The sequence below is a fragment of the Rhinoderma darwinii genome, chromosome 10 (assembly GCF_050947455.1).
Source record: "Rhinoderma darwinii isolate aRhiDar2 chromosome 10, aRhiDar2.hap1, whole genome shotgun sequence".
NCBI classification, from domain to species: Eukaryota; Metazoa; Chordata; class Amphibia; order Anura; family Rhinodermatidae; genus Rhinoderma; species Rhinoderma darwinii.
In genome coordinates, this window is record NC_134696.1 from 73,485,082 (window position 1) to 73,497,998 (window position 12,917).

Here is a 12,917-nt window from a genome sequence, read left to right on the forward strand (position 1 = left end):
AATGAAAACCACAGATTGTCCCGCAACAAATAAGCCCTCACACAGCTCCGGTGGTGAAAAAATAAAAAAGTTCTGGCTCTCAGAATATGGCGATGCAAAATGGGCAGAGTGTTCCAAAATCCGATAAGATAGGGCGACATTTATCAGTGCGAAACCGGCCACATATCTATGAAATATTATTTCTTTACCGCATTATTATACCCTCCTATTATGCCCTTATGTACTCCGCACAGATTACATATGTCCCCACATTATAAACTGAAGTACCAGCAAAACCCCAAACAGAACTACTACCAAGCAAAATCTGCATGCGGAAAGCCAAATGGCGTCCCTCCATTCTTAGCCCTGCAGCGTGCCCAAACAGCAGTTTGAGCCCACATATATGGCATCGCCATACCTGAGAGAACCCGCTTAACGTTTTATGAGGTATTTGTCTTCAGTGGCACAAACTGGGTACGACATATTATGACCTAAAATGGCATACCAGTGGAAAAATGCAATGTTCACACCATCCGCTGTGCATTAACCCTTTTGCGCACTATGACTTAATAGCACGTTATGGTGCGAGGTTTGATGTATGGAGCCGGCTCACGTGCTGAGCCCGCTCCATACGCTGCAGGTGTCAGCTGTGTATTACAGCTGACACCCAGGACTAACGGACAAGAACAGCGATCGTGCGGTTACAGAAGCCTGTAAAAATAACAATATACTGCAATACATTAGTATTGCAGTATATTGTACCAGCAATCCAATGATCGCTGGTTCAAGTCCCCTAAGGGGACTAATAAAATGTGTAGAAGTATTAAAGTTCTTAGTAGTTAGAAAGAAAAAAGTTAAAATAAAACCTTTTCCCATTTTTCTTCTAAAGCAATGTAAAAAAATAAACAAAATTGTATCGCTACGTCTGTAAAAGGCCAAACTATTACAATATACCATTATTTAACCCGCACGGTGAACACCATAATTTAAACCGCCAAACTCGCAGTTTTTTTGTCACATTATGAAATACAACTTTTTGATCACTTTTTACGTACCAAAAAATGGTACCAATAAAAACTACAGCTCGTCCCGCAAAAAATAAGACCTCCCACTGCTCAATCAACCGAAAAATAAAAACGCTACGGCTCTCAGAATGTGGTTAAACAAAACAATTTTTATTTTAACAAATAGATTTTTCTTTGTAAAAGTAGTATAATATAAAAAAAAAACTATATAAATTTGGTATCACCGTAATTATATTGAGCCGCAGAATAAAGTAAAGTTTTCGTTTTTACTGCACGGCGAAAGCTGTAAAAACGAAAATGCCAAAAAGTGAAATCAGATTTTTTTTCCTATATCAGCCTGCAAATAATTTTTTTTCAGTTTCCCAGTACATTTTATGGCACTTTAAATGGTGTCACTAGAAAATACAGCTTCTCCCGCAAGAAATAAGCCCTCACACCTCTCTATTGACAGAAAAAAGAAAAAAGTTATGGCTCTAAGGCTTTATTCAGACGAACGTGAAAAAGGTCCGTGCAACGCGCGTGATTTGCACACGCGTTGCACGGACCTATATGTGTCTATGGGGCCGTGCAGACATGTCCGTGATTTTTGCTCAGCGTGAGTTCGCTGAAAAAAAGTCACGACATGTCCGTTCTTTGGGCGTTTTGCACGCATCACGCACCCATTGAAGTCAATTGGTGCGTGAAAACCACGCATGCCGCACGGAAGCACTTCCGTGCAAACTGCGTGATTCGCGCAAGAGCTGTCAAAAGGATGAATGTAAACAGAAAAGCACCACGTGCTTTTCTGTTTACAAACATCCAAACGGGGTGTCTTTGAGAAGAGCGAACCCGGACAACCGAACCGAACTTCACCGGGTTCGGCCGAACTCGTTTTGGCCGAACCCGGCAAAAAAATATCCGGTACGCGACGTCAGGAGATAGTCACTGTCCAGGGTGCTGAAAGAGTTAAACTGTTTCAGCACCCTGGACAGTGACTTCCGATCACAATATACATGAACGTGTTAAAAAAAAAAAGGTCTAACTTACCGATAACTCCCGGCTTCTTCCTCCAGTCTGACCTCCCGGGATGACAATTCAGTCCAAGTGACAGCTGCAGCCAATCACATGCCAAGCACAGGCTGCAGCGGTCACATGGACAGCCGCGTCATCCAGGGAGGTGGGGCCAGATGTCAAGAGAGGCGCGTCACCAAGGGCGCGTCACCAATGCAACGGCCGGGAGGGAAGTTCTCTGTAAGTACGAACCTCTTTTTTTTTTTAACAGGTTGCTAGATATGGTGATCGGAATTCACTGTCGAGGGTGCTGAAACAGTTACTGCCGATCAGTTAACTCTTTCAGCACCCTGGACAGTGACTGACGTCGGCTAGAATCATCTCTATGATGGCGGCTGCGCGAAAAGCACGCAGCCGCGCATCATACACGGATGACACACAGAGCTGGCAAGTGATTTTTGCGCGCGCAAAAACGCCACGTTCATTTGAATCCAGCCTTAGACTGTGGGGAGTGAAAAGAAAGAAAAAATGGATCAGTCCTGAAAGGGTTAATTCATTTCTAATGAAAAAAAACTTATGACCCCATGTGGGTATTTCCGTAGTCAGGAGAAATTGTTTTACAAAAATTGGTTGTTTTTTCGCCTTTATCCCTTGTGAAAATGAGAAAATTCAAGATTTTAGTGAAAAAAAATTGTGATATTCATTTTTGCGGCCTAATTCTAATAAATTCGGCAAAAGACCCGTGGGGTCTAAATGCTCACTATACCCCTAGAAAAATTCCTTGAGGGGTGTTTCCAAAAGGGGGTAACTTTGGGGGTTTCCACTGTTTTGGTCCCTCCAGGGCGTTGCAAACGTGACATGGCACCGAAAACCATTCTAGCAAAATCTGTGATCCAAAATCCAAATGGCGCTCCTTCCCTTCTGAGCCCTGGTGTGTGTCCTATCATCAGTTTATTACCACATATGGGGTATTGCCGTAATCGGGAGACATTTCTTTACAAATGTTGGGGTGCATCTTCTTCATTATTCCTTGTAAATATTAAAAATGTCTGTTTTTTCAGAAAAAACTGTAGATTTTCATTTTTACAGACTAACTGTAAAGGATCTGCCAGACACAGCTTCTTTGTTGACGCCCGTGGTTAATCAGTCTGCACCTTCTCCTAAGTCTGATAGTGACTCGATCTGCTACCACTCAGGCTGGTAGGCTCAGGAGTGGGAGAACCTATCACAGCCTGGCCAGACGGTTCTAGCTCCCACCCTCGGTCTATTTACACCTTCATTTCCTGCTTGTCTCTGCCTGTGATTCTTTCCTGTTTCCTGGCTCTGCTGCTCCTGCTATCATTATTGACCTTGCTTCATTTTGACCCTGGCTTTACTGACTACTCTCCTGCTCTGCGTTTGGTACCTCGTACACTCCTGGTTTGACTCGGCTCGTTCACTACTCTTGTTGCTCACGGTATTGCCGTGGGCAACTGCCCCATTTCCCTTAGCTTCTGTGTACCCTTGTCTGTTTGTCTGTTGTGCACATATTGAGAGTAGGGACTGTCGCCCAGTTGTACGCCGTCGCCTAGGACGGGCCGTGCAAGTAGGCAGGGACTAAGTGGCGGGTAAATTAGGGCTCATCTGTCTTCTCCCTACCCCGTCATTACACTAATTCCAATATATTTAGCAAAAAACTTGTGTGGTCAAAATGCTAACTATGCACCTAGATAAATTCCTTGAGAGGTGTAGTTTCAAAATGGGGTAACTTTTGGGGTGTTTCCACTGTTTTGGCACCACAAGACCTCTTCAAACTGACAAGGTGCCTAAAATATATTCTAAAAAACAGGAGGCCCAAAATTCACTGGGTGCTCCTTTGCTTCTGAGGCCTGTGTTTCAGTCCATTAGCGCACTATGGCCACATGTGGGATATTTCTAGAAACTGCAGAATCTGGGCAATAAAATATTGAATTGCATTTCTCGGGTAAAACCTTCTGTGTTACAAAAAAAAATGTTTTAAAAATGAATTTCGGCAAAAAAATAAAAATTTGTAAATTTCACCTCTACTTTGCTTTAATTCCTGTGAAACGCCTAAAGGGTAAAAACACTTTCTGAATGCTGATTCGAATACCTTGAGGGGTGCAGTTTTCAAAATATGGTGACTTCTGGGGATTTTCTAATATATAAGGCCCTCAAAGCCACTTCAGAACTGAACTGGTTTCTGAAAAAATGACCTTTTGACATTTTCTTTAAAATATGAGAAATTGCTGCTAAAGTTCTAAGTCTTGTAAAGTCCTAGAAAAATAAAAGAACATTCAAAAAACAATGCAAACATAAAGTAGACATATGGGAAATGTTAACTAGTAACTATATTGCGTGGTATTACTATCTGTTTTACAAGCAGATACATTTACATTTAGAAAACTGCTAATTTTTGCACATTTTTGCAAAATTTTGGTGTTTTTCAGAAAAAATACCGAAATTATTGACCACATTTTTTCACTAACATAAAGTACAACATGTCACGAGAAAACAATCTCAGAATCGCTTGGATAGGTAAAAGCATTTCGATATTATAACCACATAAAGTAACACATGTCCGATTTGAAAAAATCGGCTGTGTCCTGAAGGGGTTAAGCTATGTAAGCAAATCCACCAGGGGGCTGTGGGGCACTACCAATCAGGGGGCTGTGTGGCACTCCCTACCAGGGGGCTGTGTGGCACTACCTACCAGGGGGCTGTGGTCTGTGTGGCACTACCTACCAGGGGGCTGTGGTCTGTGTGGCACTACCTACCAGGGGGCTGTGGTCTGTGCGGCACTACCTACCAGGGGGCTGTGGTCTGTGCGGCACTCCCTACCAGGGGTCTGTGCGGCGCTCCCTAGCAGGGGGCTGTGCGGTGCTCCCTAGCAGGGGGCTGTGCGGCACTCCCTAGCAAGGGGCTGTGCGGCACTCCCTAGCAGGGGGCTGTGCGGCACTCCCTAGCAGGGGGCTGTGCGGCACTCCCTAGCAGGGGGCTGTGCGGCGCTCCCGAGCAGGGGGCTGTGCGGCGCTCCCAAGCAGGAGGCTGTGCGGCGCTCACTAGCAGGAGGCTGTGCGGCGCTCCATAGCAGGGGGCTGTGTGGCGCTCCATACAGGGGACTGTGTGGCGCTCCATACAGGGGACTGTGTGGCGCACTCTACAGGGGGCTGTGTGGCGCACTCTACAGGGGGCTGTGTGGCGCACTCTACAGGGGGCTGTGTGGCGCACTCTACAGGGGGCTGTGTGGCGCACTCTACAGGGGGCTGTGTGGCGCACTCTACAGGGGGCTGTGTGGCGCACTCTACAGGGGGCTGTGTGGCGCTATCTACAAGGGGGCTGTGTGGCGCTACCTACAAGGGGGCTGTGTGGCGCTACCTACAAGGGGGCTGTCTGACGCTACCTACAAGGGGGCTGAGTGGTGCTACCTACAAGGGGGCTGTGTGCTGCTACCCACAAGGGGCTGTGTGGCGCTACCCACAAGGGGCTGTGTGGCGCTACCTACAGGGGTAATCTGTGAGTGGTGGGCTGATGGTCATTTTACTGTGAGTGGTGGGCTGATGGTCATTTTACTGTGACCACACACACAGATCAAGCAATATAACCACATCCGGTTATTGATATGTATATGTATACATATCTATATATGTGTGTGTGTGTGTGTGTGTGTGTGTGTATATACACATACATACATACATACATACATACATACATATAGGCATAGGAGGGGGCATGTTAGAGGAGAGACAAGGCGGCAAGGAAGCGCAGAAAATCCTAGAGTGAAGGAGGAGGTGTGGACGACGAGATAGGAGGAGGGGGGAGTGCTCTATGATTGATGACGCTCCATGTCTTTGCTAAGACAGCACTTCCGACTGTGTAGAGACACGGCGCGTCATCCACTAACTTTAGGCTCTATTCACACATCAGGGTCCGAGTGTCGGTCGATAAAAACTGTGGTTTTGGTCTGTTTTTCTAGGCCATTTTGCATCCGTTTCAATTTCATTTGTAAATTTTCTGCCACACACTGCCCTCTGTAGATAATCACTAGCAGGAGGCTGTGCGGCGCTCCATAGCAGGGGGCTGTGTGGCGCTCCATACAGGGGACTGTGTGGCGCTCCATACAGGGGACTGTGTGGCGCACTCTACAGGGGGCTGTGTGGCGCACTCTACAGGGGGCTGTGTGGCGCACTCTACAGGGGGCTGTGTGGCGCACTCTACAGGGGGCTGTGTGGCGCACTCTACAGGGGGCTGTGTGGCGCACTCTACAGGGGGCTGTGTGGCGCACTCTACAGGGGGCTGTGTGGCGCTATCTACAAGGGGGCTGTGTGGCGCTACCTACAAGGGGGCTGTGTGGCGCTACCTACAAGGGGGCTGTCTGACGCTACCTACAAGGGGGCTGAGTGGTGCTACCTACAAGGGGGCTGTGTGCTGCTACCCACAAGGGGCTGTGTGGCGCTACCCACAAGGGGCTGTGTGGCGCTACCTACAGGGGTAATCTGTGAGTGGTGGGCTGATGGTCATTTTACTGTGAGTGGTGGGCTGATGGTCATTTTACTGTGACCACACACACAGATCAAGCAATATAACCACATCCGGTTATTGATATGTATATGTATACATATCTATATATGTGTGTGTGTGTGTGTGTGTGTATATACACATACATACATACATACATACATACATACATACATATAGGCATAGGAGGGGGCATGTTAGAGGAGAGACAAGGCGGCAAGGAAGCGAAGAAAATCCTAGAGTGAAGGAGGAGGTGTGGACGACGAGATAGGAGGAGGGGGGAGTGCTCTATGATTGATGACGCTCCATGTCTTTGCTAAGACAGCACTTCCGACTGTGTAGAGACACGGCGCGTCATCCACTAACTTTAGGCTCTATTCACACATCAGGGTCCGAGTGTCGGTCGATAAAAACTGTGGTTTTGGTCTGTTTTTCTAGGCCATTTTGCATCCGTTTCAATTTCATTTGTAAATTTTCTGCCACACACTGCCCTCTGTAGATAATGCCACACACTACCTTCTATAGATACTGCCACAGCCCCCTGTAGGTAATGCCACACAGCCTCCCTGTAGGTAATGCCATTGTAGGTAGTGCCACTAGGGATGTCACGATACCAGAATTTGGACTTCGATACCGATACTTCGTTTAGTATTGCGATTTCGATACCAATTTGATACTTTGCCAACAGTAATAAAAAAAAAAGTTCTTCCGTTTTCTGATGTGAGGCGCGAGGTGTGATGAATTTTGAATGTGCCTCACATTAATAGTAATTAATAGTTATTAATCCCATAATGTTTCTCAGTCATAATGGGTTAATGTGTAAGGTACATGATGGGGTTAATTACTATTAATGTGAGGCACATGGAGGTTAAATTCATTGCACCTCGCGGCACACATTAATAAGTGAAAGAAAGCAGTTTATTTAACATTTTTTTACAGCGTACACATCACAAATGATGCAAAAAAAAATTTTGTGCAGGTTATTACGGCCACGCCAATACCGAATATGTGTATATTTTATGTATTGAGAATTATTTTAATGTTTATTGTAAAAAAGGTGTATGTGTATTTTTTTAAAATTTAACATTACTTTGTTTTTAAACTTTAATGTACTGGCATATATCAGATATGTGCCAGTTCATTCGGCTGTGTACGGATAGTACACAGGCAGTTGTTAGGACATACCTAAGTATGCCCTAACAACAAGAAATATGGTAAGACAGCCCTGGGGTCCTTCAATGGACCCTGTGCTGTCTGCCCATATGTGGTACGTCCCTCAATCGCGTTACAGGGATTCCTGTGATGCGATCCAAGGGGCATCCCCCTTCTCTTTTTCTCATGAATGCCGCAGTCAGCTATGATCGCAGCATTCAGGAGAATTGCGGGGGAGATGAGAGGTTTACAGTCATTGCCCCGCTCCTGACAGGAAGTGCGCGCGCGGTCAGCATGAGGTGATGCGGCCGGCGTTGCACTAATGAGCGGCGGTTCAGGCACTGAAGACAGAACATGGGGGTGTTTTGTAGTGCGCCCGCCATGTTCTGTCTTCAGTGCCGTCGCTCGTTAGTGCAGCGCCGGCCGCATCGTATCATGTTGACCCCAAGCACTTGTTATCAGGACTCAGGAGCGGGGCAATGACTGTATCACACAGCCGCAGTCCCGCTCTCATTCATCATTTGTTACTATACTTAGCTGTGCAGCTGCGCAGCTAAGTATCGAAATACATGAAATAAAGGTATCGAACCGTTTGGGGATGCAGAGTATCGAAACAGTATCGAAGTTTCGATGCATCGTGCATCCCTAAGTGCCACACAGACCCCCCTGTAGGTAGTGCCACACAGACCCCTGTAAGCAATGCTGCATGGCCCCCCTGTAAGCAATGCCGCACGGCCCCCCCTATAGGTAATGCCACACGGCCCCCCTCTGTAGGTAATGCCACACGGCCCCCCCTGTAGGTAATGCCACACGGCCCCCCCCTGTAGGTAATGCCACACAGCCCCCCTGTAGGTAATGCCACACAGCCCCCTTGTATATAGTCATCCCCTTCCTGTAGTTCTTCACTTCACTGTCCACATCGGTGGGGATTCCGCTTCAGAAGTCCCTGACGTCACTGTGTCCATATATGGACAGTGAAGGCAGGGACTTCTCCTAGAGCGGAATCCCCGGCCACAGCGGTGGGGATTCCGCTTCAGAAGTCCATGACGTCACTGTGTCCATATATGGACAGTGAAGGCAGGGACTTCTCCGGGAGCGGAATCCCCGGCCACATCATCGGCTGCTGTGTCCTGGGATTTAGTTTCAGGGGTAGGGGGCTGCTCCAGGAAAAGTCAGTGACTTCTCCTGGAGCGTAATCCCCGGCTACGGATTAGGGATTCCGCTCCTCCTCCTTCTCACATGCACTTCAGTGCGGGAGCTCCAAGAGTGAAGAAGGAGGAGGAGGCGTGGACGACGAGACAGGAGGAGGAGGGGGCATGTACTATGATTGATAACTCTCCGTGTCTTTGCTCAGCCAGCACTTCCTGCTATGTAAAGTCACGGTGCGTCATCAACTACATCTACAGGTGGCGGCACCAGAGGAGGCAAAGCTCTGAAGAGCTCATGAAACATCCGCCCGGCCCACCGCCTGGAAACGTAGTTGATGACGCGCCGTGCCTTTTTCAGCCGGAAGTGCTGGCTGAGCAAAAACACGGTACCTCACAGCAAATAAAAAATTTACCCTGGGTGCGGTCATGTGACGGCAGATCAGAACAGGAGAATGCTGGCACAGGTAAGTACACACTATATTAGAAATGTTATTAAATATGACTAATTAAGCTAAAATTTGAATAAAATGTATTCCCGGACAACCCCTTTAAGTGATTGTAGTAGTGTTAATAGTCACTTAATAGTGGCAGGACGTGACTCTTAATCTAAAAACGAACCTTTATTGGATTAATTGAAAACTATGCAAATAATAAACACCCTGGTGTGAAAGTGTTTAAAGTACAATTCTGACCAGAGTTAGGCTGGGTTCACACAACCTATTTTCAGACGTAATGGAGGCGTTTTACGCCTCGAATTACGTCTGAAAAAATGCCTCCAATACGTCGGCAAACATCTGCCCATTACTTTTAATGTACTGTGCCGACGACCTGTCATTTTACGCGTCGCTGTCAAAATACGGTGCGTAAAATAACAGCCTCGTCAAAGAAGTGCAGGACACTTCTTGGGACGTAATTGGAGCCGTTTTTCATTGACTTCAATGAAGAACAGCTCCAAATTACATCCGTAAAAGACGTGGCAAAAACGCCAGTACATGCATTTACGTCTGAAATTACGGAGCTGTTTTCAGTAGAAAACAGCTCCTGAATTTCAGACGTAAATGCAGTTATCGTGTTCACATACCCTTAGAGTCTCAGGACTGTATCCACTGGTGTCACTTTCTTTTTGTGTGCACTAGGGACTGACTAACATCTACACAATTCCCACACTAGCCTGGACCTTGATCACAAGTCCTCTTGTTTGTGTGGGGGTTGAAGTCCTTTCCTCTGTATATGTTGGAGGCTGCTGGTTTGCTCTGACAATAGCAGCCTCCAGACTCACAGAGCTTCTATACTATTCTGGCAGATAGTCCCTACATTAATTTCACTGCTCCAACATGTTTTAATCTCTGCTAAAACCTTCTCTTACAAATAAAAAAATAATTACAAAATTAATTTTTGCAAAACAAAAATGAAATTTGTAAATTTCACCTCTACTTTGCTTTAATTCTTGTGAAACTTTCTAAATGCTGTTTTGAATACTTTGTGGGATGCAGTTTTTAAAATGCGGTGATTTATGGGGGTTTGCATTGTATGGGCCTCTCAAAGCCACTTCGCAATAGAACTGGTTCCTGAAAAAATAGCCTTTTAAATTTTTTTTTCAATTGTGTGAAATTTCTGCTAAAGTTCTAAGCCTTGTAACGCCCTAGAAAAATAAAAGGATGTTCAAAAAACGATGCAAACATAGAGTAGACACGTGGGAAATGTTAACTAGCAACTATTTTGTGTGGTATAACTATTTGTCTTACAAGCAGATACATTTAAATTGATAAAAATTAAAATGTTTGCAATTTTTAGCAAAATTGTGGTGTTTTTCAAAATAAAATACTGCATGTATCGTCCAAATTTTACCAGTAACATAAAGTTCAATGTATGTATAAAGACCCGTCACTCCAGTTTCAAACAGAAGGAATTTTTAATTTGTTTTGCAACTCACAAAATGTAATTTGTGACGATTCTACAGAAAACGCTTACTGAGACATCCACCGCCAGTAAGAGAAGGAACGCTCTTCTCTCTCGTGCCGGGTTTTTATACATATATAGTTACAGAGTGAAATCTTTCCCGTGCATCCTCAAAATCTGAGTGCCATTATTTCTTTATTCAATTTATAAAGTCCAATATGTCACGAAAAAACAATCTCAGATTCGCAAGTTATATAGTGGTCGGTGTCGGAAGCAGAAGGCCCCGACCGCTGTATAGCGGCATGCTGCAGTAATGCAGCTCTGCTCATATTCAAGTGAGTAGGAGCAGTGCTGCAGTGCGGCCACTAAACAGTGGTTGAAGCCCTCTCCTTAAGACACAGAAAACGGTTTAACTCCTGATGCCGGTGTTAGGACCCCCACCGATCATATACTGATGGTTTATTCTGTGGATAAGTCATCAGTATGAAAAACCACCCCTTTATTAGACAACCCCTTTAATTACCAGCCACTTACATTTTGTGATAAATTGTGTCCAGTCCTATGTATTTGGTGTAATGCATTAAACTGCACAATACCCCAGAATCTTGTAAGACCAGAAGCTGAAAACTGAGGGACAATCTGACATTCAGAATATGCCTCTGAATTACAAAATAGAATAAAAGCAGGATTGTGTATTATGTAGCCAAAATTCTCCGAACTGCATGTCTACCTCCAAATTCTCTACCCTTGAAAGTTATTTTTCTTACTTCTCTACAATAATCCAATATTTCTGAATATACATAGCATAATTCATTTTCAATGTTTATAACAATACATGCGAGCAAGTGGCATTCATTTTTTACAGGATGTTATGACAACACGTTGAAAGGATACAGGTTTCGATGTTGGCTCCAACGATGTATCCAGCGACGTCAAAATTGATCCTGATAAATTTACCCTGTAAGAAGTTTAATAAAAATAAGAGCCAAACAAAAATAAATAACATTATAGGAAGGCTTCGGCGTCAATCATAAATTAGCTTTCTTATCCGCTTTCTTATCCGCTGTGAATTAGGGAAGATGCATATACCAACTATCTACATATTCATTAGGAATGAACTTGTGTAAACTATTTCAATAGGTAGTTTAGGCCTCATGCACAGGCGTATTTGGAATCTGTATCACGCGGATCCCGAATGCAGTGATGCTGTATTTCAATGGGGCTATGAATATCAATCTGATTATAATCCGATGCAATACAGTTCCACATAAAGCAACCTCTCTTAGCCAGTCAGAGATTTCATGTGACACACTGTGGGATTTGGCACTGCTACCTGGCACAGGGGGGTGGGTCACCATAGAGATAAACACAATCACATAATCTTAAGAAAATATCTGGTAGGCTTTGCATTGCACTCCTGTTCGGCACTTTGGGGAAGCATTTATTTTAAAATGCAATTGTAAAAACGTCCTAATTTATTGGGCCTGCCATGGCAAAATGCTGTCTTTAATATCTTTATGGTTTACGTTACATAATTCCTAAAAAAAAAAAAAAAAAAAGACAAACAGACACATGACATGATTGGCCACTTACAAACCGAGAGGAGTTGTCGTTTTTCACAGTCTTGGCATTACCGAAAGCTTCTAATATGGGATTAGCTTGCAGAAGTTGGTGCTCGAGCTCCCCCTACGAATAACAAAAACGTATTATGGCAAGTCTCAATAGTGTACCTTACATAACACATCCAGGGTTGCAAGGACAGAGAAGGAAGATGTGATTTAGGGGCAGATCCAATTTGGAATAAAAAATTTGGAGGGAATATACATTTAACATTTTAGGCACAGAAGAAAAAAACAGTCATGCATTAGATAGCAACTACATACCACCATTTTATTTCCAACAGACATGAGCCAGATAAGTTTAGATATAAACATTGAAACAATGTCTATAAAGGGGGCAGAAGGCCCACTGTGCAGCGCCCAAAACTGCAGTTCAGAAGGTGCCACCTACTTACTGAACTGGTCGTGTTTAGGGAACGCTCAATCTCAAGACTCTCAGCCTTGCTATCAGGTATCGTGACTACGCTGATTCACTGAGACCAGAAATAGCCAGGTTTTCTTCACGCTGCAAAACCCACTCCACCAATTCAGCACATATATTGTAGCAGTATGTAGCCTCCGCCCAAACTGAAGTTTAGACTGTATAAGGA

The 12,917-nt window shown here is 44.8% G+C and overlaps 1 protein-coding gene across 5 annotated transcripts in view; it reads right to left on the reverse strand.

The window, feature by feature from the left end:
- Positions 1 to 12,917, reverse strand: part of LOC142662116 (myosin-10-like) — a 428,074-nt gene that overhangs the window by 182,657 nt on the left and 232,500 nt on the right. For all 5 annotated transcript variants that reach the window (XM_075840065.1, XM_075840064.1, XM_075840061.1 and 2 more), the window contains 2 exons: positions 12,302 to 12,394; positions 11,603 to 11,666 (listed from right to left, as the gene is read on the reverse strand). In XM_075840065.1, coding sequence (XP_075696180.1) covers positions 11,603 to 11,666; positions 12,302 to 12,394 — 157 coding nt within the window. The remainder of the gene's footprint in view (positions 1 to 11,602; positions 11,667 to 12,301; positions 12,395 to 12,917) is intronic.